The 27,080-nt window shown below is 39.3% G+C and overlaps 1 protein-coding gene across 1 annotated transcript in view; it reads left to right on the plus strand.

Annotated features, from left to right (window-relative positions):
• The window catches only part of DDX10 (DEAD-box helicase 10), a 166,044-nt gene extending 141,907 nt beyond the window's left edge, over window positions 1-24,137 (plus strand). The window contains exons 17-18 of the mRNA XM_061374426.1: window positions 13,385-13,518; window positions 23,458-24,137. Of these exons, the coding sequence (XP_061230410.1) occupies window positions 13,385-13,518; window positions 23,458-23,644 (321 nt within the window). The 3' untranslated portion in view covers window positions 23,645-24,137. The remainder of the gene's footprint in view (window positions 1-13,384; window positions 13,519-23,457) is intronic.
• The last annotated feature ends 2,943 nt before the right edge of the window (window positions 24,138-27,080 follow it).

Consider the following 27,080-nt stretch of genomic DNA (forward strand, 5'->3'; position numbering starts at 1 on the left):
TTTCTGTGAATGAGGTATGTTATAGTTGCTGCCTTTCCATTTTTGTTAAGACTGAAACTGTAAACACCAGTAACCCCTAATTGGTCCTTCATGTAGCTTTGTAGGTTTTAAGAGCCAAATAAATCTTGAGGATGGGTTTTCAGGAGGTCTAACATGGCCATAGGAAATCCTGTTCCTTTCATAAGTTTAGGAAAGATTTCTAAATGTTTGGCTGCCTGTGGTAAAACACTTTTATCAACCTGAGTTTGGTTGGGATTTTTTTTTTTTTTCCTTAAGAAGTAGTGATTTGCCTCAAAACCAGAAACTGGGGTGAAGTGTCATCCTGCAGTCTCGTGCATTGAGTGGATTATTGTTGGAATCCCGTAGGGACCTCAGGAATGCAGTAAAAAGCATGTGTGCTTCAGTAGCTTGCTAGAGGTGCATTGCTTAGCACACTAAAGCATGTACCTATGATTTTGGTGTTCCAGTGGTGGGATATTGCCAAGACCACGAGAACCTTGAGGTAGCCTGAATCATGGGTCTGCTCCACAAAGACCGGAGGGGGTGATCAAGTGCTGCATCAAGCAGAGGAGTCTGACTGAAGCGGGTGGCTGAATTGGACCTCTGCGTGGTCACTGCTTGGTGGCATTTCTCCTCTCCCACACTCTGCTCTTGCAGTTTGCTTGGCTCCCATCCAGTCGCTATGTTTCTCCGCATACATGAGAACATGAACATTTCTTGTTGGACTGATCAGTCTATCTTTGTCCTTGGTTGGGTGCCAGACCAGCTGACAGATGTGGTTTGGTTTTGTTGTTTTTTTTACCTAGTGTTCTCTTCAGAAAGTGGGCTTACAGAGTCTTTGTGTCCTTGAGCAGGACAAGCAGTAGGTCTGCATCTCAATTTTCAGCAGGCCAAAAAAGTGGTTTTCAAACCTGTATCCTGGCTGGGAAGCGCTATGACAGTTGGCATGGTCTAGGGAGAACTTGAAGTAGGTCAAATGCTTAAAAAGTAAATGAACAATCTGTTCATTTAGTTCTCAGACTGTTCTCAGACTAGTGTAACAAGTCACAGGTTTGTATCAGGGAAATTCAGCGTAGACAACTCTATAAATATATTTCAATGGTGAGATTGTCTAAATACTGGAATAAGTCTGTGGGGAACCTGTGGGATCCTCATTACTGAAGCGTTAAAAACCAAAGACAGGAATGATGGAATTACACCTTCTTCACTGGGGAGGGCAATGGAGTTGGTGGCCACCAGCCCTAATTGTTCTGGAAGTCTTTGTTTTCTGTTGATACAGTTGCTCTGCAGCATGTATCAGAGAGGCTTCTGTGTCAGGATTAAAGATGTCTCAGAGACAGTTTTTGGCTTTTTGGAACATGGCCATTCACTGGGTTTTTCCTCAACCAGGGAGCACTTAAAGAGATTTGTCTGTACTGAAATTATCAGAGTAATGGGACTAACCAGTCATCCAGTTGCTGGAAGTTATGTTACGACATTTCAGCTAGTTCACGTCTTTGAGCTCCTTCCAGCAATCTGAAATCCAGAATGAATTAAGTTTATTAATTTAAAACAAGCAAAGGTTCTGGAGGATGATGGTATAATGCAGAGTTAGAACCTCAACTTTACAGGGTGATAATACTCATGAATATTACATAGTGTCAGGCTTATGTTTTATTTGATATGTTTACTTTTATTTGTTGTGAAGATCATGCTTCTCATCAATGTGACCTATAGAGAAAGCATATCACAGAGCTCTACTAAATTCTGTTGCTGCTGGAAGTCTATTAGGATAATAAAAGCTTATGCCTTTCTATCAGTTGTGGCCAGTGAATTAATGAGAACTGGCAATATGTCTACATTCAAGCTAGTAGACCCTGTTTTCAGTTTGCTATTTCTGTTTTCAGTATTTACTAATGTATGACAAATCATAATTGCAAACAGACTGTGTAATGCCAAAAAGTCATGAGAGCAAACAAGCTGTTTGTACTGGAGTTCATAATGAACAGAAAAGTTAGGCTAAAATTATTTTTTCTGACAACTTTCTAAGCATGCTATGATTTATTTTTAAATCAGTGAGATTAACATTTATCCTTCTTGTTTTCTTGTTCCTTCCCTTTACATTCTCTATGTATGTTGCAAGTATTTGGGGGAATGGAGGGAATGGTTGGCTCTCTTATAATTATGAATAACATAATAGATAAAAATGTTAGATCCATTATTTTCTTTTTGATAACTTAAAAACAATAGGTAAAATGAAGCTATTAAGTAATGATCTATGAGAAAAAATACTAGCATAATCTAAAAATAAAGAATTCAAGAAATAAAGTTTCAGATAGCACTGTGATTTAGATAACAATCATTAACTGGAAAACTTAACTGTGTTTTCATAACAAGTTGTATCCTCTTCTGGTTCTGAAATATTTTCTTCATTTAGATATATTCAATTCAATGTGCAGTTAAAGGCTGAAAAACATATTGGGATTTGAGGGACTGATTATCTTTGTTTATTCTTACTGTTCCCTTTCAGTCTGTGAATATAAATTAGGTTTGAGACTGTTAGCCATACCAAAATCTCAAAAGACAGAGTGCTCAGTAGTTAATTTTGTTAGCAGCAGAGAATGTGTACCTTAATAAATGTTAAATTTACAGTACAGCACTCACTTGGATGAACTTGATTTTTCTTCCATGTATCTGCTGTATTTGTTTCTATCTAAACAATTAGTAGTTTTCAAATAATATGCATAAGATATATGTTTTAGAAAATAATTAAAGTTCTGGAGAAAATAATTAAAGTTCTGGTTGAAATTGTTTCAATTTCAAGTGGAATAGGAATAAACTTGACATCAACCATGATTAAAAAATGAATAGTAATCACTTGGCAAATAAATTTTGTCTTTTTTATCACTCGCTAATGTCATTATGGAAAAGAAAAATGGGAAAGGAAAAATTGGGGCTTTAAAGAGTTAGCATGAAATAATATAAAATTTTGTGCAAAGTCCAGTGTAAAACAACTGTGCCTTAGAATACTGAAATAAAACCAAATGTAGCAGTGGTTACTTGGGTAAACCACTGTGTGCATAGAAAGTTTCCTGATTTTAGTCGGGCTTATGATTAGTGATTCAAATCACTGTTTTAAATTGGTCCACCCTGACTTTGCTATGTGATCCCTTGAGTGACAAACATAAAATAGCACTGCTTTGGTACAGTATGAAAAGTTCAAGTTTGTACCTGTGTGCACAATGTTAATAACATTATGTCTAGCCATACCTGGGTTTAATCGTTCAGACAGTTTTACCAAAATGTAATTTTGTGAGAGTCCAATAGAGCCGTATTTCACAAAAGCTGTTCCCACAAGAGCTAAATGCCAAGATAATCAATCATACAGTGTACTGTATCCTGTTGTTATGGATATAATACATTATTTATGCAGTATAAAGATTTTTCAGACGTTGTTGAAATGAACAGGCAAGCAAATGAACACCTGTAAGGTAGAATGTGTTCTTAGCTGAAAGCTGCAATTTCCTAGGTTAAAATTTGTAAAGATGCTTTCAGTGCTTACGTTTGAGACTGATTTGCTGGAAGTATGGGAGTAGCGAGGGAAGTAGCGAGAAGTCAGTTGGAAGTCTATAATATGCTAATTATACCTACAGATAAGTATTTGTATACCACTTACATTTCAGTTATTAAACCTGAAAGTTGTTGCTCAGTCACTGGAAATAGGGTGAGACATCTTGGCAGCAGAATAAAACCCAAGGACAGTTTGAGGTAGTGCGGTGTGCACTCCTCAGTGGTCCATTACATATGATCACCACTGGTACATTTAATGAATATACTTAAGGCACAGGCTTAGGCTTTTGGTGGAAAGTCGTCTCAACTTTCAATTTTCCCCTCATCGCATTGTTTCACATTCTGTTCTTGGGGTGAGAATTAGATGATAATCTTCTTCATCAGATTAATTTAATAAACTGTGATATTTATACAAGAAACCCTAAAAGACTGATTGAAAACAGTATAGCAGTGGGGAAAAAAAATTGCTTCAGATGAAAAAAATAGCTGCCTACTGAAATAGGATTGACTTTCTCCCTTTCTCACTGTCAGATCTGGAAGTTCTTTCTAGCTGGTTTTCAGGAAAATCTGCAGTCATACCTGCAGAGTAGTTTTCAAACTGTGATCTTGTTATGTTCCCTGGCTGAAGAGATTGGCAGCTCAGGGACTTTCAGGTGCAAAGGCACACCACTGCTGTACTTACTGCCCCTTGGTAGATTTTTTTACTGTTACCTACCTAGTTTTTGAGCCCATGTAAACTTCTAACACCTTCTATATTCTTTTGTGGCTTTGCCATCTGCCAGGTGAAGAGGTGCCTTTGGCTGTTTAACCACGCGTTTACTAGTTCTGTTTGCTGTTGTTGATTTAAAAACAACCAAAAACCCCACCCCACCCAAAACCCCACCACCACCCACACCCACACACCCAAACAAACCCCCCAAACCCCAACAACCAATGTACTAGTTCTGTTTGCTATTGTTGATTTAATTCCTATAGCTGCTGCTACCTGTTCTCAGGTACATCAGCCTTGTTTTTCTGCCTCCTCAATCAGCTCCAGTGCCATTCTCATGCCTTCTTACTCCTCCCTTTTCCTATTTTTACCCATTTTTTAAATAGCTTCATCCAGCTCTTCTCTCCGCCATGGCTCTCTTTGTCATCACTGTCATATCTATAAGGTGTTCTCTCAATAGTCTTCCTCTCTTTGGCAGTCTCACTTTTGCCTTTTGTTTCTTTCCTGATCATCTTTGATTCCCACTTCCACACTGGCCTTTTGTACTTTTCAAGCTGCCACATTTCTTTGTGCCCTTCTATTCATTTGCAATGCAGACGTGTTTCAGTTCTGCTCAGCAGACAACATCCATCCTGTTCTTTAGCAATTTTTCACTCATTTCTGTCTTCCACAGTTCCTTTTCTGTGAGACCCCTGACATTAACCAGCCTTCCTCTTGTTCTCTTGGTCGTTCACTTGGCCTTTCCATATCTGCTCTAAGTTTTAGGGCGTTTGCAGAAGTGACCAGCCTCTTCTGGTGTCTGTCTTCTCTAGTAGTTCCTCCTTCCAGGAACCTCACAGTCTTGTCTCCTAGGGCAGTATTTCACACAGCTTTGTCTTTTGCTTTTTTCTTCCTCTTATCTGTGGAGAAATCCTGTTCATGAATACAAATCCATGTCTGTACTAATGAGTCTTATCTCAGGCTCTCTCCTCCAGCTCTACATTTCTGTCCAAATCGAAATCTTAGCTGATGTTATATGAATTAGGCAATTTTCAAGAGAGAAGTCCAACCCTCCTTGCTATCTTCTTTCACAGTCACCGTGGGTATCAGCACTGCCTCTCGCTTTAGCCTGTGCCTTAGTACTGCTGTGGTCACTTTATACTGCTTATCTAAATCCTTCTTAATCCTCCTTTTGTCCCTTCTTTTTCCACAGATAACAAATTATGTGCTCTCTCTTTCCTGAGGAGAACCCATCTGTGGAGTTCCCTGTACTAGCATTCTCCAGCCCTATTGCACACACAATTCTACATTTCATCTCAATGCCCTGAGTAACAGTAACTCTCAGCAATTATTCTTAATTTGCGGGTTTTTTTTCTTTGACTTTGCTGTACATTTTAGACCTGAAAATTGTGGGTTTTTTCAGTTAGTTGGTCTAAAGGATCTTGCCTCATATAAATCTTGTTCTTCCTACTTGGCATTTCTAAGACATATCTTTTTGATTTGTTCATATAGATAAAGACATTACCAAGGGATATTAGGATTTTCTGTCTGCTGGTGGCTGTCTGCCAGTCTACCTTAGAAGCTTTTTCAGTTCCTTCATCCAGGATCCCACTTTTGCCTGTGGAAAAACAAAGAGGGCAGGTCTCCTGCTGTGTCATGCCCATTGCTCATAATCTTCCCGAGGCAGCTTGCTTCCTTGTCCTTCTTCAGGCTGTATTCATCTGTTCTTTCATGTCCTCTACTTAACCCTGACCCTCTTTGAGCCAGCAGCTCTCTCTTGCAAAATTTCATAGAAAGGGGTTCATGGATTGGAAAGGTGGATTTGACAACAACAGATGATTAATAATTAATGACCCTGTAAGTGTGCAGCATGAGTCAGATGCTTTCTGATTTACTGGTTATTTGTTTACATGTTCGAACAAATGTCAATCTATTGCTGCAGCTGAATAGATCCTGAATGAAAGCAGACATGGTCTCATTCTCATAGCAAGCAGTTGAGTTGGCACTGTGAGCAACACTGCTTGTCTTCTTGTCCTCAGTTCTGTACGTAGAAGCAGCAATAGCAGTTAAAATAACTTTCACTGTGAGGGTTTAATTTGATTCATAGCTTTCTCGCTGTAAATTTGCTGTTTTACGTAGGTATTTTGTATGAGCATTTAGAGCATGTGGCTTAAGCAGTAGCAGGGAAACATGAAAGTCTTGTCATAGGACAAGTGCTTAATGCCAGTGTTGCTGTTCCTTGTGTACCAAGCACAGATCAGTTCTTTTTTCAAGAAAAGAGCTAATGAGTTTACAAAATTACATGACTTACAAGATTTCCCTTCTGATCATTTCATGTCACTGCTACTGTTGATCTGTTCATTCTTGAAGAATATGCACTGCTAAGCCAAGTGTGGTCTCTGCTGCCAGTCTCCCCTAAGAGTAGCAGTGGTGGTGGGACAGCTCTGCTGCATCATGACAGAGGGTGCAGTTCCTTCAGGCACATTCAAAAGTGCCAAAAAGCAACAGAGAAAATTCTCTTGTGTAGGCACTGTCTCTGTGGATGTATGCTGAGGTTCCCTGGAGAAGACTGATGTGTCGAAACGTTGGAGCACAGGGACTACTTTGGAGAATTGCTTTCTGTATTTGAGCTGACAGCCATGAATGCTGTGAACCTAAAAGTGGAGAGAAAGAGGGAATGTAAAGAGACAGTCCAGGGATTATGTGTGAAGAATATAAGTCTAAAACGAATGTTCTGCACTGTGGTTTTCTGTTTTTTGGGAGGGCCTTAGTCTTTTGGACACATCTCTGGTATGTTTAATTCTCCCAGAATTCTTTATTCATTTATTTTTAAAAGGCACAGCAAATAACACACTTTTTTTTTTTTTCAGTACTACTTGCCCACTTGCAAGCAAAATAATCCCTGACAACCTAGCATTAAAAAGATTTCAAAATGAAAATTGTTTAGACTTTTCTGGTTTGAAGCCTTTCCATTATTAAATGCTTTAAATCAATTTTGTTTCAGACAGGGCTTTAATGTGTGTGGTAGCATGCTGGCATGAGAGGCACAGGAAACTTTGTACTTTGCCAAAGATGAAGCTACTACTCTGTTAACTCAAGTGCTGGAGGCTTTATGGTACTGAAGATCCCAGGTTTGATCTGCTATGACAAATAAACCAGTTGTTTGCTCATGCCCATATTTCATTACACTGGTACTATTAGCTTCCATTCCTGTGAAATCTGTGTACCAGTAATCTGAAACCAAGAGTGTATGCAGGAAGTTAAACCCTTCTGCTTGTCTAAATTTCATCTATTCCAGTGTATATTTTGCTTCCAGTGCTACCCACCTAGCAGCTTAGTTTCTTTTAAGTTGTGTTTTCATGTCCATAACATGAATTACATTTAAGTTAACAGTATCGTCGGTTTTTATCCTGACCTTTCCACCAGAATGTTATTAGTGTGCCCTCTTGCTAAAATCATATCGATAATTGTGGCTAGTAACAACTTGCAGAAATTTTGTGTATTCCACATGAGTCTTTTTAATGCAACTAAAAAAAAAAATTAAAAGCATAAGATGTACCCATTGCAATTCAAATACAGATAAGAGCAAATGCATTAAAAGAAAAAAGTCTCTAAGTAGATTCAGAAGTTCTTGGCATTCTGTTTGAGATAGATGCGTTTGTAATTGTATATTTATTAAATTATATTATCTTTCTCTATATACATTTATTATGCTGCTGTCAATTCTGGTATGGACTGTAAGTACTTTGTAGCGATCAAGTCTACAGATAAAACGTATACTTACTAGTGTGAAAATGACAGAAGCTTTACCAGTATAAAAAATCCAGAAGTGAATGTTTGGAAATTTCTGTGATTTTTGTGTTTTCAGTGGTTCTGAACTGTGCTTGTGGCAGGAGGCATTTCCAGCACAAATTGCTTTGCTGTAGTTTCAGAACAAAGATTCGAATGTCAGTATATGCACCTCAGTGTGAGCTAGTTTGGAACACAGGCTACCCATTCACTGATCATAAAATGTGGGGCATTTAGAAATGCCAAGAAAGAAAACCAGGTATTTTCATGTACATTATTGGAGACCATTGGTAAAAGCAGCATTCTGCTGGCTAAAATAGGCTAATTGTATTATTCAAGACATTAGATTGCTTAGAAAAGAAAAAATTCCTGGATGAAATTGAACCATGGCTGCTCATGATTGGAACTGTGAATGATTTGAAGATGAAGCTAAGAGTTATCTGTCCTTTCTTCTGAAAACCAAGAATGATCTCCTACAAAAACTAGGAGCTATGTGAAAACTAGGAGCTATGGCTAACTCCTTCCAGAGCCTGAGGATCAGTTAGATCATCATAGTGCAAAGACTATGTCTATCTGACTAACCTGCAACCTTGTTTTCTCCAGATTTTGGCTGCCAGTCTTTCTGGTCTGGCCCATGGAATTTGGCCAGTCCTTCTGAAACAGTAGACCCTATTCATGTCTACATCACCTCCTTTGTGTGTTTTGCCTTGAGTGCACCTGTGTGCTCTAGACCAAGGGAACAGACAGTCCTGCAACAACAACTTGTTCTCTCCTCTTCCCACTCATTTGTGTACCACTTCCTACTTAGTCACAAGAAGAAACAGGTCTAGGAGGAGTGGCAAAACCAATTGTGAAATCGACGTGTATGCCACCTAGAAGAATTAATGTTCAATGTTAATGTAGAAGACAAAGAGTAGAAGACAACAGGAAGAAAGCTCACATGAGTTGGTCACAGTTCATGAAGTTTAAACTTAGACACCACTGCACACTTAGAAATGTGGTCAAAAGGTGCCCTTTCCTTCTTGGTTTTCAAGTTCCTTCCCTCAATGGAAATTATACTTTCTGCGTTTGGATTTGAAGGCTATTGATGAGTTACATGACATGGAATGTAGTTGTCCAATTTCAGGATGATTTAGGCAGTCCTTTATGTATCAGCTCAGCACTTGGTTCACTCCACTGGTGCCCATTCAGTTTTCAGTATTGTCTAAGGCTTTGGATTTGATCTTCAAAGCAACTGTTGGATCAAACACCCTGGCTACATCAAAGGCTGTATTCCTATTTGTGAACTGACAGAAGAGCTGTATTCCTTTGGGGCGCTGTAGATGATGAAATATTGGAGCAACCGTACATCAACTGGGGACACTGTGTTGTGTGTTGGGGGTACAGGCTATGAAAAAAAAACAACCCTGTGAGGCAATCAGGTGAATCCAGAGTTAGATGTTTTAAAGGACAAAACCTCTCTTTATGCATTCTGTCATAAACATGATGCAGAAACAAATTTTTATCTGAAAAATAATTGTCAAAAAGAAGAAAATAAAATCCAAAATGCTGTCAGATCATTAAAGGGATTGTATTTGTAAATATCTTTTTATAGGAGCAGTAATATGCTAAATATTTAGAAGTTGTGTACTTGTGTGGGGTAACCTCCTACAGTATTTAAATCTTACATTTTCTTAGCATCAAAATCACAAACATCACTTACTGGGAGAGGCCATGTTATTAACAAAAGATAAAGAGTGGCAGTTCTCAAAAGGAACTGAATATTGTATGACTGTTGATGGACTCAAGTCTAATCAACTTCTAAACAAACCTGAAATGCTTTGGTTTTAGCTGATTGGAAGTATTCTCCAACTATGCTTTACAAAGTACTGTTGACAGAACTGATAGTGCCTAAGCAATTATTTCTTTCCCTTTAACCTGTTTGCTAGGAACTGATAGATTACTCAGAGGATTATGTTAAATTGCAACATAAAAGGCAATGTAATTGGATAAAAAATTAAACACCTGTTAAATTAGATGTAAATTAAATACTATAATAGGTATGTATTCTATAAATTAAACCTTGGAAAATAGAACATTTTTAATGCAAGTGCAGGTTTTAATCATTTGGGTTTTTAGTTCTCCCTTTTTATCTGATTGTAACAGATAGCTTGCACCGGAGTGCCCAATACCTGTTAGAAATCATTTTACTGTTTTGAACTTTTGAGTCCCTTGGGTGTCTGCTTTCTTAAAAAGGAACATCAATTTCTTCATTTTTAGCATCTCTTAGCCTGCCTTCTTTACAAAGAGAGGAAGTTGTCATTATGTATTGTAATAAAGACAATAAGAAGCTGTATTGGAAATATTCTGTCGAGAAGCAGGGAAAAATCTCTAGGGGAATCTGACCTGTTTGCCTCATCTAGTGTGTGTTTTCAAAATGACTGTAGTAAGGTGTAGAGTGTGTTCATTCTTGTCTACTTGGTACAGTGTGGAAGGCTGAAGGCAACAAGGTTTCCAAAACCTCTAGCACTGAAATTTTGTTGAATTTTTCTGAACTGTTGAGTTTGCATAGGAAGAATCTCTGTATGCCTCAGAGGGAGATTATGTGAATGCAGAAATGCCATGTTCAAACTGAAAGTTTTGTGCAGAGTTTCTATGGAATGGGATTGCAAAATGCATGGGACAATCTGGTATTAAAAAAAAAAGAGAGAGCTTGTCACCCATGAGCAGGTGATTGCCACTGAATCCTGTTCTCCTGACCAGCCCGAGCTGATGTCTGAGTAGGTTTCCTTCCACAGTTGAACTTTGTAATAGATACACACTCCAAAACGCATTGCACTGACCTTCGACACAAAGTACAGGTGATCAAAACCTGTTCTTCAGTTAATCTCTTCTTTGATAGTGTTTACTTTAAGAAAGATCTAATCCTTATTCTGTAAATTGTATCCTATTTTTATCTGAAAAACTTCTATGATAGTTACCTTGAACTGTGATTTTACTGTTGGCTTTTTTTTTTTCTCCAGCTCTTGTGGTGCATAATATGAAATTAAGTCACAAGATTTCTTCTTCCTGAATGGCTGATACAAACTTAAAGCAAGAAGGGGAAAATAATGAGTTTCTGTTGTTCGGCTGTGCATGATAAATGCTCATGTTCAAGTTTTTGACAATTTCAGGGTATTATGAATATTTCAATTAACATGTAGCTGTGATACTTAAAAGAAATATGACCTTGTGATTCTTGATGGATTTAAAGAGGTGTCTTTGCCAGTTATTTCTTTTGTTATAGTAAGCATTACCTTGAACACACCTCTGCAAATTTTTACTGGAAAGAATAAATACCAATGTGACCTAAAAGTGAAGGTTTGATCTGTGAATGTGAATTGTCTTATGTGAGCATATATAAACTACAAAACTTAGGAAGCAGTGCAGTCTCAACATCTTACTGTCATAACTGAGAATATGCGTGAACAGCCTAAGTCTTAAATTATGACTGCCAATAAATGTTAGTACTGCAAAAATACTTCGTTCCGTACAACAGCTTTGGATATTCCCTACCCCCACATGTAATTGGTATTCACCACTTGTACTGAAAGAATAGATGCAATGGAAGGGACAAGTAAAGAGCAATATTTAATGTTTAAAGAAATTCAAATAAACTACAATTTAATGCAGCATATTTTTCAGATACGGAAATTCATTAACAGAAAGGTGATGTTCAAAATAGTTTTCTGTTGAGTTATTAGCACTTTGTAATATTGTACTAACTAAGGAGCTAGAAGATACTTTTTGTAAGCAAAAGAGTACTTAAACAAACAAAAACCCCACAAAACCAAAACCAACTTTGTTGTGAAGTAGCATCTGAAGTTCCTGGTAATCAACATGCTTTTCATTCAGTGGTTGTGTTACCTGAGGCAGTTTACAGTGCTACTGAGTGTGACAACGCTTTTGGTGATTTTATATACTCAGCTATACATTGCCTCTATTTGTATTTCAAAATAGTAAAAAAAAAAAAAAAAAAAAGAGTTTCTCTTCTGGCTTTTATCCCTTTTTTCAGCTTCTTTCAGTGCATTGCACAAATGTCCCTGGATAAGCAATAAGGGACTCTTGCATTGGTCCCTAATCTTCCCCTTCACCTGCTCATTTCCTTTCACTTTCTTTATATGCAGATATGAAATGGGCACTTAGTATGATTTTTGTTTTGTTTTTAGTTTATTTTTATTGTGGTGAGGTGTGTGCACGTAAGGACAGTGTTCTTTTAAAACCTGGTGATAGATGGGACTGGTGAAAAATCAGACAAAAATGAACATTAAATATTTAAGGATGTGAAGTTATTTATAGAGGGAAGGATCATTTAGATGAGTACTGTTTTGGGAACTCAGCTGTGTGCATGTTGATTGGTCTATAAACAAAATCTAGCAGTGTCTTTAATTAGAGTTTCTTTGCATTTGTTTTTACTTTTCAGCATAAATATGCATGGATCTAAGGTTCACATTTTCGGAAATACCTCTAAGCTTTTTGTTGGCACTTTACTGTGCATATACAAATGTATATGTCCTTCAGTCCATCTGCTTTCTTTGTGCTTGTTAGCAAATACTCACAGAAGTTGTGCCATTAGTTCAGGACTGCATGAACCAGAATCTGTATCTGCAGAAGCAGTCAGATTTATCACCTTATCCAAGACTTCTAGGGAACAACATCTTCTGTGCCCTCTTTATTAAGGAATTAGCAGGGTGTTCTCACAACCTAGGAAAACTTGCCAAAGCCAGCAGCCCATCCTGAGGAGATGGAGGGAAGCTGGGCCCCAGGGAGGAGGGATAGGGGTCCCGGGGGGAAGCCTGAAGCACATACATCACTTGTGGTGAATGGCTGAGACTCCCTTAGAGCAGTTAACTCAGCTTAAGGAGCTTTTTGGTTTTTAACAGTAGGGACATCCAAATGAGTTTTAAATCAGAGTATCTGGTGAAATACAGCTTACAGCAGTGATTAATGTGCCCACAAGCTCGTATCTCTTTGCCAGTGAGTTTCTGAGAGACAGTAAAGCTCTGTATTACTTAAACACTTGCTCTCAAATACCTGTCAATTAGTTCCTGCTCAAATCTCATATTTGGTAGATTTCAGATGACAATATTGTGAAGGTATAATTTGACTGCAAATCATTGTGCTTTTTGAATAATATTTCTTCAACCTTTAACAAACAGCCTTAGGGGGGAGGGTATTGATAATGACAGAAATTACTCTGTTTTCCTGGTTATAATAATAGTGGCTTTGACTGTGGTTGAGGGCAGTGGTTTTTGTTTCAGCATCCCTATTAAATGTGCTTGTAGCATGTAACATGGACTTGTTTGCTTGCCTTGTAACTCTCCATTTGTCACCTGATAGGCTGAAGAAGAAACAGTGGCCTTTCTTGCTCACAGTGGAAGTGAAGAAGAGTTTGATCCAAGTACTCTTCCAGATCCTGATAAATACAAAGATTCTGATGAGGAGCAGAATTCAGAAAGTGAAGACAGCTATAGGTATGTACCCATCTTCTATGTTCATTTTGAAATGCTCAGGGGTTTTAGAAACTGTTTCATTTAGATGTGAGGATCTCATTTTACAGTCACTGTCTTGCTCCCAGGACTTAGTGTTTTAAGTTTGCTTGTGAGGTGGGTGCTGAAATGAAATCTGTGGTGAAGGCTGTTAATTTTCTTTCATGACGTATGAGAAAGATTTTTGAGTCAGTACTGAAGTGATCTCAGTCAGACTGTTCCATATGCAAAAATCCTAGCTAATTCCCTGGAGGTGTTACATGTTTCTGTGTTGGGTTGACCCTGTTTGGACACCAGGTGCCCACCAAAGCTGCTCTTTCACTGCCCTCCTCAGACGGACAGGGGAGAGAAAATACAATCAAAGGCTTGTGGATTGAGATAAGGACAGGGAGAGACCACTTACCAATTACCATCACAGGCAAAACAGACTGGACTTGGAGAAATCAGTTTGATTTATCACCAACTCAAGTCAGAGTAGGATGATGAGAAAATAAAACCAATTTTAAAACACCTTCCCCCAACCCCTCACTTCTTGCTGGGCTTAACTTCTCTCCCGATTTCTCTACCTCCTTCTCTGCCAGAGGTACAGGAGGACAGGGAATGTGGGTTGAGGTAAGTTCATCACACGTTTCTGCTGCTCCTTCCTCCTCAGGGGGAGGACTCCTCACACTCCTCCCCTGCTCCAGCATGGGGTCCCTCCCAGAAGAGACAGTTCTCCATGTGAGAACTTCTTCAATGTGAGTCCTTCCTACAAGCTGCAGTTCTTCACAAACTGCTCCAATGTGAGTCCCTTCCCATGGGGTGCACTCCTTCAAAAGCAAGCTGCTTCAGCATGTACTGGAGCTCAGAATTTGCTCTGAAAGGCAAAATGACTGAACCAGCACTGGTGCAGTCCTACCTGGAGAAGTGTTGCTGCAGGTAATAAAATAAAGGGGAAATCTTGATATTTATTGATAGTTTGTTTCTTGGAAGGAGTAAACCTAAGACTTTATTGAGAAGATCTCAAGTAAAACTTTGGTAAGTGATTGAATACTGAGCAACACTTGCCTTTATTGGTGTGTAGATTACTGCTGAAAGGCAGATTCCTGAAATCCAGTAAGATGATGGGCAGCTGAACCTGTGGGATGGAGATATCAGCAACTGAATACAGAAAACGTAGTGTCACAACACTACCTATTAAATATTTAATTACCTCAGCATTTCCTAATTCCTGCTAAATTGTTGCATACTTCCTGTAGGAAAAAAGTGGTGGTTTAGTGCCGTGTTTCTTAAACAAGATTTTGCATTATTTCAGCTTGTAGCCTTAGCTAGACTTAGCTATCTTGACAAGATGGTGTCTTGTAGCATAACTACTTAATAAATATTTTGTAAAAGTAGAGGGCCAGTTTGAAGTTGGGAATTTTGTATAGTTTGCTTTCAGTATTATTATATTATTCAGTAACCATTTACACAGGGGACATAACTTGTTTTTTTTTTTTTTTGCTTTATTATTTATACGTCACTTTTTGTATTGATCCTTTCCCCAAAGCTGTCAGCTAGACTCTAGATTAGCTAAGATTTAAGAATAAAACTTGACAGAGATGGACAGTGGTAATCGGTGCAGATTCTTTTGGAATTGATGGCTGATCTGGCCTCTGGAGTCAGAGTGTCTGCTGTCAAGCAGAGCTGAGACTCAAAAGTCTAGGGTTTTGGTCATTTCCCCTTCCTGTGAAGTAGATTGGAAAAGAAAGAACATAAAAACATAAAAAGGAAAACAGGGATGTAGTAATAATTTCTGACAAAATATTTTCCTCAGCATTTTTCATATATTCTGTATGTTTGAAAATATATAATTGATGGCCACTTAAAATCTCAACGTTATTCAGCTCTTTAAAAGCTGTTCTTGCAAAGAAACTTAAAATACAAGTTTTGTTACGATTTTCGGAATGCAGTATCTTGCCACACAAACCCTGCTGACTTACAACAGTTACATTTTAGCATTCATTTTATGACTACAAAGCTGCAGTTTGGTTTTTCGCCCTTAAATAAAATGTTTGTGTAAACCTGTCATGCCCATTTAGATCTCTTTTTGATATCAGTCTGGGGGCTCCCTGGCTAGGAGCAAGACATTCTTGGGGTAACAAACATGTCTCAGGTACTGCCATCACTTGAAGCTTCATAGTCAGCCTGTCAACTTAAGGACACACTTCTTGTCTCAGGCTATCGGCCCTGACATTTGATTGTCTTTTTAATAATAGGAAAGGTCCTTAACATCCTCCAAGGGGATTTTTAAAGGGTCTTGTTCATTTTTCCATCTTTACATAATTGGAATGAGTACTTTCCTGCTTTTCAATCTTGTCTGGGTTTCAGGGACTAGGAAATAGATAGTAGATGTTTTCAGCCTTTGTTAAGAATGCAAGAGGATTGAAATTTGGGAAGTGAGTTAAATTGCTTTAAGTTCTCCTCCAGCATTTAAGCTAAATGGGAGTTAAACCAGGACCCAAAGAGCAGTTTCAAACAGCCTAGCTAGACCCAAAATTCAGAGCTTTCTAGAAGAGGCCACATCAGGTTAGCCACATCTCCAGTGGTAAAAAGCTTTGCCCAGATAAACCTGCAACATCAAAGACCACAATTTTGTATTTATTATCACAGCAGTTTCCCAAGGCAGATAGCAAAGACACTGGTACTGTATTATATTATAGCCAGAGACAGGGCAGGAGTGGATTTGTCAGTCATTGCTAAGGATACTAATTAAATTGAAGTGAGTGTTGAGAACAGCCAGGGCAGGTATGCTAAAGGAAGAGGAGAGTGAAAAACTGTGGGATGCTCGTGAGGGCAAGAGCAGTAGGCGACAATGTACTGATAGATTTGGCACATGAAGAGTGCAGGACAAAATTACATTTCTAGGAGTGCCTGAAAGAAGTGACTTGGAGTTAAAAGCCATTGATGGCTCCAGTGTAGTGCAGCATGTGCTGATTAATCCCATGCTGGCTTGGGCCTGCCTAAGGAACATCAGTCATGTCTTTACAGGCTCAATGGATTTGGCCAGGGTGCAGGCTTGAGTGTTGGGACATGATTGTCTGCATTGTCCACATCTGCTGTGACTTTGAATGGTGCCAGCTAGCCCTCTTCTGGCAGCGTCCCAGAGTGCTTTGGTGTGGTAGGACAGGCCAAGGACTACTTCGAGTAGGCAGTGTTAATGAAGCCACATTTCATTTAGTCGTGTGTGGATGAAATATGTAGTGGTCTGTTCTCTAGCTGTGAAGTCAACTTTGAGGCTCAGTATAGGTATGTCTAGAGACTTGTGAGGTGCTCTGAGCACCCCTTAGAAGGCTTTTGTGAAAGCAGAGGCACAACTGAAAGAGGAAGATGCAGTGAAGGAAATTAATTTAGTGCTGAAAAAAAGAAGAAATCAAGAAAAGCAAGAGAATTTAAATGACCAATAAGCTATAGATAAAGGAAAGTGGTAGCTGAAGAGGTTGATGGTGAGCATAAGACCATGGAGAAATGGTATTGACTTTGCATGAAGGAAGAAGGAGGTGGAGGGGTTGTATACATGAGAGGAGGAGGGAGGATGATGGGGATCTGGTAGATCAACAAGAATAAATATAGGAACAGACAAGAGATCTTGCTGCCAATGGAAAGAAGGGATTTCTGCTAAATCAACACTCATGTCTCAGGCACCTCTCTTACAGCTGACACTGAATTGTATGATCAGTTGTTCTTGGGGCTGGGAAATGCTATCCTGATGATGGTTTAAAAAGTCAAAAAATATTGTCCATCATTTCACTCCTCCAACCCCCAGCATTATTTTTAATTGGGGGAGCTATACAAATTATGAGTTGAATTTGCCTTTGAATAAGATTCGCTTCCAGCCGTACCTCTACAAGCAGAGTAATTAATGACTCCAAGCATGTAATATGAGATTAATTTTTGTATATCTAGCAACATTCATCATATTTGGTTTAAGGCTATCAATATAAATTGTTAATGAGGTGAAAAATTCAAGTGTATCGAATAGGGTGGAAGAAAAGCAGCTGGATTTCTTAAATACTCATTTTGCAGTTATGTTGAGTTTCTGATATTTCTAATCCCTTAAATAAAAATGTTGGGAAGAACCAAGTTATGATTGACCTTACCGTTACCTTCTTTAAATCTTTTAAAAGGTGCATCTGATCACATTAACTCTTAGATCAGCATTGGAAAGATTTTGGACCTCAGGGGAAAGGAGAAATGTCTTAGTTCTGGTACTGTTTTGTTTGTGATTTTATGGCCAGTCACCAGCTGACAGGTATGCAAGTCAGCAGTCAGTGCTGCTTGGTTGGGTACTTTACTATATTTATGAAAATCATGGGCAAATTGCAGTTTCTTACACCTTCTTCTCACAGCAGGATGCTGATGCTGAGCTGCTAAGTTTTATGTGTTTCTTGATAAGGTTCCATTCCACTGTCTTTTGATATTTATCTGGAAATCATGGTGCTCCCTCTAATGTGTATCATTCAGGTCATATCAGTGACTTTTTTTTTATGACTGAAGGCCAGAACTTAATGTTGTAATGTCCAGAAAAGCACCGTAAGGCAGATATTGTAAAATGTCTGCTTAAGGGCTTGATCATGCTATTTAGCTGCAAAATTGGACATTGAGACTTGGGTTGCTGTTGATAGAGAAGTAATACTCTTATGCCATGAAAGTCTTTATGTTATACTCTAGCTTACTATACCAAATAGACCTGAGGGTAGAATTTCCTATTGAAATTTGGTAACCTACACTCTGCAGGTCTCTGTAGATCCTTCCCATGGTTCCTGTAAACTTGCTGGCTACAGAAATTGCCTTTACAAAGATAATACCAAGAAAAAAATAAAAAAGAAAAAAGGAGGAAAAAAAAAAACCAACCAAACCCTACTGTGTCACCAGCAAGTGTCTGTATGAATGAAGGGGAAGTGTGATGGGGATTTATTGAAACTGCAGTTCAGAAATTAACTATCTACAACTGGTCACACAAAAGAAAAGGAGAGGGAACAGGTTTGAAAAATATCAGTGTCAGATGGAGCTGAGGATGATTGAATGGATGCAAGGCTTAGGTAGGTGATTAGCAGCATCTCCAAAGGTCTTGCCTTTTCTCCAGGCAAAACAACTCCAGTTCCTTCAGCCATTCCTCATCACACTTGTGCTCCAGACCCTTCACCAGCTTCGTTGTCCTTCTCTGGACCTGCTCCAGCACCTCAATGTCTTTCTTGTCATGAGGAGCCCAGAACTGAGCACAGGATTCAAGGTGTGGCCTCACCAGTGCCGAGTACAGGAGGATGATCACTGCCCTGGCCCTGTTGGTCACACTGTTTCTTATACAAGCCAGGATGCTGTTGGCCTTCTTGGCTGCCTGGGCATAAGCTGCTCATATTCAACAGCCATCAGTCAGCATCCCCAGGTCCTTTTCCACCAAGAAGCTTTCCAGCCACACTTCTCCAAGCCTGTAGCGTTGTGTGGGGTTGTTGTGACCCAAGCGCAGGCCACAACCCCTCGATCCGGTCTCTACAGATCCAGGAAGTAACACAACACAATCTATTTTCATTATCATTTCTATGTGCTATGGCATTCTGACAAGAAGTAAGAAAGAAGCTGCACTGGACTTTATGGTAGGGACTGCAGTAATCAATCTTTATTAGGATTGCTGCAATTGCTTTGTGAATTAAAATTTATTACATGGAAAAAAGGTTTGTGGCATAGCATGTTTGATTAGCAAAATGCCAATATTTATTGGATAAATTATTCCTAACTTTTCTTAACTGTATTTTTTTAGCAGTTTAATTCTTTATTCCTATACATTTATTTGGGAAGGGGCTTCTGTGCAGTATATTGCAGCCTGGAAACTTGACTCTGTAGTTGAAACTTGGCCTGTAGTTCAGTGGCAGAGCTGGTTTGTTTCCAGAACAGTGCTGGTGAACTAGGCTCCAGACGAAGCTCTGATAAATGTTAACTGAAGCAGAGCCTATCTATAGATCTCACGTTGTTTAAACAACAGCAACTTGGCTATGTGGCTGCATATTTCAAATGCGTGTGACTCTCAAGCACTTTAAATCTTAACCTTAGAGCTTGTCAAGATATACCTTGAAGCTTGCCATTTTTTCCTGGTATCACCTCAAAACACACTTGAGATTTTAGGGGTTTTATTAGCTAGAGTTTCTTGGTGAATAGCTATCAGGGTCATAGTTAAATCCCCTGTTTCCCAGATGAAATTTATATATGCTGGCATTTATTTAAGGGACAGGATTCGTAAGCCGTGCTTTAGTGTTTGAGTAATAAACACTACCTATCAAATGATAGCATTGTCCTTTGTTGTTACAGCTGTGCAAATGGTGACCACAGAAATTACTGTGCCTGTTGATGAGTCAGCTTTTAGTACCTTCTTGCCTGTGCAAACACAGCCTGTCCCAGTAAATCCTTCCATCACACAGCTTCAGACCACAGAGGTTGCTCAGGCGGCTGAAAAGCTGGATTGCACCAGATGGAAGAAGGAAGGAATTTTAATCCAGCTGCATATAGTGCTTTCTAAGTGTTATAAATAGAAGATGAAAAGATGCAGTGGCTTTGGTTTGGATCTCAATTATGGGGTTGCTTTCTGGCTGTGTTGTTCTGTTAGAAAATAGTTCACCTTAAAATAGCTTTATTTTGTTTTGGCTATTTGTGGATGGCAGCTGGTAGCACAGCAGGTTGTATGTTTGTGAGGAATATGGGGCCATTTACGTCCATGTGAAGCGACCAACAATAAGAAGATTGGCTCTACAGGGTGGGCTGAAGGACAGCCCTTTGGACAGTGGGGACTGAGGAAGAATTCATTTGACAATAAATGCAAAAGTCATCCATGTATAACTGCTTTCACACACTCAGCCCGTTTACATGTGTACCTGAGAATTACACCTACTGCATCTCCTCCAAAGAGCTTTCTGTCCAAACAGCTAAGGAGAACCGCCCAGATGGAGTACAGGGTACCCCTTGGCATCATGATACCAGATATCTCTCCTGGTGATTTTCCAGCTTCCTTTTAAAATTGACACTTTCACCCTTCATAAAAGCTACATCTCTGACTTATCCTCCAGAGCAGCACAGCCCCTCTCTGCACCACCCAAACCACCACTGTTAAAAAATCCATCCTGCAGGAACATGATTGGCAGTTGGACTAGGTGATCTTTAAAGGTCCTTTCCAACCCAGACCATTCTGTGGACAGGCACTGTGTCTGCTCTCTGCATTTCAAAATCATTTACATATTATTTGCACATTCCGCTTGAGACTCTGCTGGCCTTCCTAAGTTGCCTTTATAAAAATCCTGTTTTGCCTCTACATTTTGTGCATCAGGAAAACACAAGCCATTAGCTCTCTTCATCACACGGTGGCTTTGCACTGCTGCTTCCTGTGTTACACATTCCTCCTTATTCACCTCTCCAACTTACAGCCCAGTAAGGGTCAAATTAGTGTGAAAATACACTTGCTAATGTGTAGATACATCTTTAGGATGCACTACTAATTGAGCACCATGATCTCTCAGTAATAAAAAGAAATAGCTTGGCTCAGCGTAATCTTCCTACGAAGCTTATGGTGAAAATGAATTATAATTGTGTAGATGTTCTTTTGTTTGTAGAAAAAAACCCCAGAGATCTCACAGTTCCTGCTAAATGTGTTTTATATTTAAACATTGTATCTTGCAGACATCTAGGCCTGTGGGCCTCTGAAATTTCAAAAATGAGTACCTTTTTTGTATTTAAAGTCTCCTATTTCATAGCTTGTGAGATGTCTGCATTGTTTTAATTGCTAAGATGTTTTGAACTAATGTCCTAGATGAAGCATTAGTTAATTATGAATGCAAACCGGGCTTCAGAGTGCATTCAAATGCTGGAAATAATTGGGGTCTCTGCAAACAAGCAAAAATGCTTTTACTTAATGAGGTTTCAGCCTTATGCTTTCAGAGTGAACCCATATATTCTGTCCTGATCAAAGTGAACACCATGAAACTCCAGCCCAAACCCACACTGGCCATTTGGAAAAGTGAGATGTCATAGTGCTTTAGACTATTTTCATATACTGTCTGTATAGCTTCATCATTTATGGAACATCTTGGGCACTACAGAAAGAACTAGAATCTCCGTTCCCCAGAAAAGGAATAAAATGAATGTTGGTAGCAAGCACTGAAAAGCCACCCCCATGCACATGACAACTCAAAGCCAGCAAAGTTGATACATCCTTTGAAATGTCCCAGTTTTAGGAAAAGTATTTGGTGCACAGTCATCAGCTATTCATAGAATCATAGAATGGTTTGAGTCCAACTCTCCTGCAATGGGCAGAGACATCTCTAGATCAGGTTGCTTTACACTATTTCTTTTCAACAGGCAGTGAAGGACAATATAAAGGTAGGGTGTTTGCTACCAAACACCTATCAGATCTGATTTTGCCATCAGATCTCATGTATCTCCTTCATCCTGATGCAGAGGCAGCCAAAAAGCATGTGAGCCAGGAAGAGAATGAAGCATTGTGTTGCCATTCTCTCTCGGAGGGTATTCAGAAACTTTGAAAGCTGTTGTGTTTTGGGATAGGCTGGTTTCCAGTGAGTGGTGAAAGTAGCGTTTCACAGACTGGTAACTGGGCCTATTAATGGAAAAATGAGGTAGGCAGCTGAAGATGGTTTGAACTGGGCATTGGGTTCCTGTGCTATGTTGGTTTGAAGAACAGTATTCCCCAATTTGAGCTATTTATTATAACCCTTGCTTTTAATGGTTAAGTCTTAAAACAGTTTTTCTGAACAAAACATTTCACAAACATTACAACTGCACTTCAGCAATTATTAAAATTAAGGCAATTTAAAAATTTGTGTTGAAACAGTTTTTTAAAGCAAATTGATTTTTTGGGGGTAGAAGTTTGCCAACTTAGAGTTGAAAATCTGATTTTAACCATCTAGTTTAGAAAGGGATAAACTCAGTTTTTGCAGTTCCATTTTTATTTTCGTTATATTCTTTAAATTACAGACATGAAAATCTGAGAATGCCATTTAGTTTTGGTTGATTTATTTGAAGGGAATGGTCCAGGGTGTGAGGGGTTGCATTCTGTGTTTTTTTTTGGTGTGAATTCTACCCTACAACATAGGACAACCAGCTGTCTGTAATCTGGTACACAGATATTGTATCTTAGACAGATTTTGTTTAAATAGATTATTTTGATCTTAGATAATTTATGCCAAATTTTCTGTGTTACAGACAAAAAAACACATAAAGATACATGGAAGCTTGGACTTTCCTGCTGCTGCTGTTATGTGGCCATTAGTAGAAGTCAAAGTATTAAAACAGCCATTTTGTCCAGATTGAAGGCTGCAAAAGGCAATGCATTTAAGTCTTAAGAAAAGCAGCAGAAAAATAGGAATCCATCAGGGAAAATAACCGCGTTTGGGTTTTTCCTCTTATGGCAAAGAGGTGGTTAATAGATTCCAGGGAAAGCTTCTGAAAGAAGGGCAAAGTGTGGCTTGAATGGGATGTACCCAAATCAAAATTCTCTTAAGTGGATTCACCAATGAAATGACAGTTCTCATATTTTTATTTTTGTTGCATATTTATTTCAGACAAGATCTCGAATGCATGCCTAGGTCCACTGACACGTCACTGTATCAGTTCTATCAAGTTGTCTGTCACTCTGTAGGACAGAAAATATTAGAAAAGGCTGATAGCGGTATCTTAATGTACTGTAATCAATAAAGACAGCAGAATAGCCAACACCACCTCGGCCTGAAAGCAGTTCTAATTTAGACATTCAGAGTTTATCAGCTTCTATTGCTTCACCCTTCTGAATTGTAATTTTGTTTGCTCTTATCTTGACATAAATTTGTCTTGTTTAAAATGAATTGTTTGATTACATGATGATATTGATTACCACAGTTGTTAAAAAGACTAATTGATTTGTTTCTGCAGTGAACTTGAGAAGAGTAGAAGAAAGAAAAGAAGCTATAGCAACAGTACTGCAGCAGAAGAAATGCCACTGAAAAGAAAGAAAGCGAAGTTCAGCCAAGAGGAGGAGCCCTGTTTGCCATTAGATACTGGGCTTTCTCTGGCAGAGGATGAAGAGCTTGTACTACATCTGCTCAACAGTCGCAGCTAATTATTTTTCTGCCTATTTTCTTTCTGGGCCATCTCCACATTTTGTCAGTAGTCTGCAGAAAATGAATTTGGCATCTGGGCAGCTGGGTACCAGTGGTCATAGATAAATGAGTTCTGTGTGCGATGGGGTTGCCTTACATCAGTTCATGGATTACAGACAATATTTAGTTTGATTTATAAGTCTTTCTAAATGAACTTTTCAACCTCAATCCCCAGATGTCATTTTGCAGTAACAAGTTTATAATTTTAAATCTCTCAGGTTCTGAATAAATTATCTTTTTTATTTTAACCTTGCTTTAAATAAACCCAGGATGCTCCCTTCTCAACTCTGTCAGATTTGTTATTTTTGAAGATAAATGTGTTCTAAAATTATTCAAGAAAAAATATTGTTGACTGCTCAAGTCATTCCTTCAAATCAAATGCATTTTTATTCTGTGTATCATGCAGATATTTTAAAAATATATTAATGAACATTTCTGAAGCCTTGGTGTAAACTTTTGGGGTCTCTCATTTATTAGTTATCTCGGCTATTGTTTCTGTTATGATTCTGTCACTGGTGTTAGGCACTTCAGGAAACCACTTTTAGAAGCTAAAACTGAATCTTGCATTTGAATCTCATATGAATGAGAACACAACAATGCCAGAAAAAGGTAGAGCATAAAATTGCCTGATAAGATCGGTTGCCAGGTAGATTTTGTGGCAGGCTTACAACTGGAAGTGAGCTATTTCTTGTTATGGCCAAATGTAATGAAGAAAAATAATGTAGTGTTGAACATATTTTCACATTTCATCCCATCAAACCATGGTTGGTTGTTGCAGATTTTGTGCTTACCCATAACTGCTGCACCTTGATAAATAGCAAAAAGATGTATGCTTCGTGGGTCCTTTCCCAGGGAAGGGAAGAAGTGGGCATTCTCTCTGAAGCATAACAAAGAATTAATACAATACCAAATTCTTACTTATTTAAGTTGATATTCTTCTCTTGCTTGGGCCTGAATGCCAGCTGTGAGCCAAATTCACTGTCTTCTTGCTTGCATTCTTGACTACCCTGTCAAGAATATTGGCACATCGTTCAGCAAAAAAGCATGGTAAACCCTTGCAGGCAATATGGAGAATGATGAAAACTGCCGAGAGTTTTGCATATCTCTGAAATGACCGAGGCAAAGGGAAAGCTGCTGTGCAGGAAGACAGGGGAGAGCAGGAAAACCCAGTGTTTGCTGACACAAGTTTTTTGACAGCAAACAGGCATGGAAAGTGATGTCTATCAGTTTTCAGCAGACCTATGTCTAAGTGAAGTTTACACGTCAAAACAGTAAAACACTGAGTAGGTACAAATGCCCAAGGGCTTTCCTCTGTTGCTTCCCTTCAGCAAATCAAAGTATACATCTCAAGAAGTTCTGTGAAGAACATTTTAAAGTAAATAATCCTCTGTTTTCAAGATTACTTGGGAGGGGGGGGAGGAGGGAGGGGGTTTGTTATTGTTTGGATTTTTGGTTTTTTGTTTTGTTACAGAAATCTCACCAATCCTATGCAAGCCTTTCTTCCTCTCCCTGTACCCCATGCTGACTTTCAGCTCAGTTACCCCAGACTGAAAATATGCTGCGAATTCTTGTCTCCAAATGTTGCTTCTGCTGTTGTGCCAACAGGCAGGGGATCATAAAAACAGTATTACAGACAAAGCACATCTGCCATCTGCTCCTTCCTGACAATGTGGAATGAGAAGAAATGACCGAGTTTCACAAACAGCTAAACATGAAAGATGGGACCTGCTTGGCAGCTGATGCACAGTGTTGTTTAGTCTATAGTGTCACAGTGGGCCTGGGAAATACTGTGGTCTGGGAACAGCGTTGCTGATCAATCTGTTAATGAAGAGGGATCTGCTGTGGTGCTGCTGTGTTTAAGCTTCGTGAGGTGAATGGCTGCAGCGAATGTGATGAGGAAGGTTAACAAATGCCCCCGCACTGGGATAACAGAGGTCCTGCTCCTGTGATCATGGAGGAATGCAGTGAACTACAGTGCAAGGAGTATCCACAGCAGGAAGCTATTCAGAGGTGAACTGAGTGTAGATAATACATATGCTGGTGTATGCATCTTAGAGGCATTTGTAAATTCATGGTGCTCTTTGTGGTGAGCAGCTGTCTTGCACATCCACTGATGTCTCTCAGGTCATTGGTCTGAAAAGGCTGAATATAGTTTGTTGGAGCAAGTAAGTAAAAATCCAAAAGATTTACTGTTTCTTACTGGAATATTCTCATTCGTATGCTGGGGTGTGAGAGAAGCATTTTATCCAGTGAGCAGTAAGACTAAAAATTAAATTATGTATATTGGAAAGATTGTGCTGCACTTCTATTCTTGTGATGCTTTCATTGTCTGCATAAAATATTTCTTCAAGTGCTCTTCTTTTGTGCTTTGGGATAATGGAGTTTCTAATGTGTTGTCTGATACAGGGCCATTGTTTCTCAAATTCTTGTGCATCTTGCCTATCTGCTTCAGATGTGGCTGTCCTTGGGTGAATGTGTGTATCTAGAGTGTGACTCCCACAGGAGCAGAGCCTTGTGAAAAAGTAGAGGGAAGTGGCTTAAGGCAGATGCTCTATGTGATGAGTGTATCGAACTGGGAACTGCATGTGCTAGAAAGAACAAGACACATTCAGCATTTGAGGTTCTGGATTATTGTTTCTGTCAGCTGTAGGTCTGGTTTAAGAGGTTCCTCATTGGCCCTGCCTTTAGCTGTGTTTCTGGAGTAAGAAAGTACAAAGCACACAACCGCAGTATTCACAGCTACAGGCTGGGCAGAAAAGAGATTCAGAACAGCCCTGTGGAGAAGGACTTGGGAGTGTTGGCTGATGAGAAAATGAACATGAGCTGGTTTCAGGGCATGCTCACACAGAAAGCCAACCGTATCCTGGGCTGCATCAAAAGGAGAGTGACCAGCAGGTCGAAGGAGGTGATCCTGCCCCTCTACTCTGCTCTCCTGAGACCTCACTTGGAGTATTGTGTGCAGTTCTGGTGTCCTCAACATAAAAAGGACATGGAACTGTTGGAACAAGTCCAGAGGAGGGCCACGAGGATGATCAGGGGACTGGAGCACCTCCCATATGAAGACAGGCTGAGAAAGTTGAGGCTGTTCAGCCTGGAGAAGAGAAGGCTGCGTGGAGACCTCATAGCAGCCTTCCAGTATCTGAAGGGGACCTATAGGGATGCTGGGGAGGGACTCTTCATTAGGGTCTGTAGTGACAGTACAAGGAGTAATGGGTTCAAACTTAAACAGGGGAAGTTTAGATTGGATATAAGGAAGAAATTCTTCACCGTAGGGGTGGTGAGGCACTAGAATAGGTTGCCCTGGGAGGTTGTGAATGCTCCATCCCTGGCAGTGTTCAAGGCCACGTTGGACAGAGCCTTGAGTGGCATGGTTTCGTGGGAGGTGTCCCGCTTAAG

This window comes from Neopsephotus bourkii, unplaced genomic scaffold (genome assembly GCF_033783945.1).
Source record: "Neopsephotus bourkii isolate Nb327-2 ecotype Australia unplaced genomic scaffold, CSIRO-AGI_Nbou_v1 NB_1638, whole genome shotgun sequence".
NCBI classification, from domain to species: Eukaryota; Metazoa; Chordata; class Aves; order Psittaciformes; family Psittacidae; genus Neopsephotus; species Neopsephotus bourkii.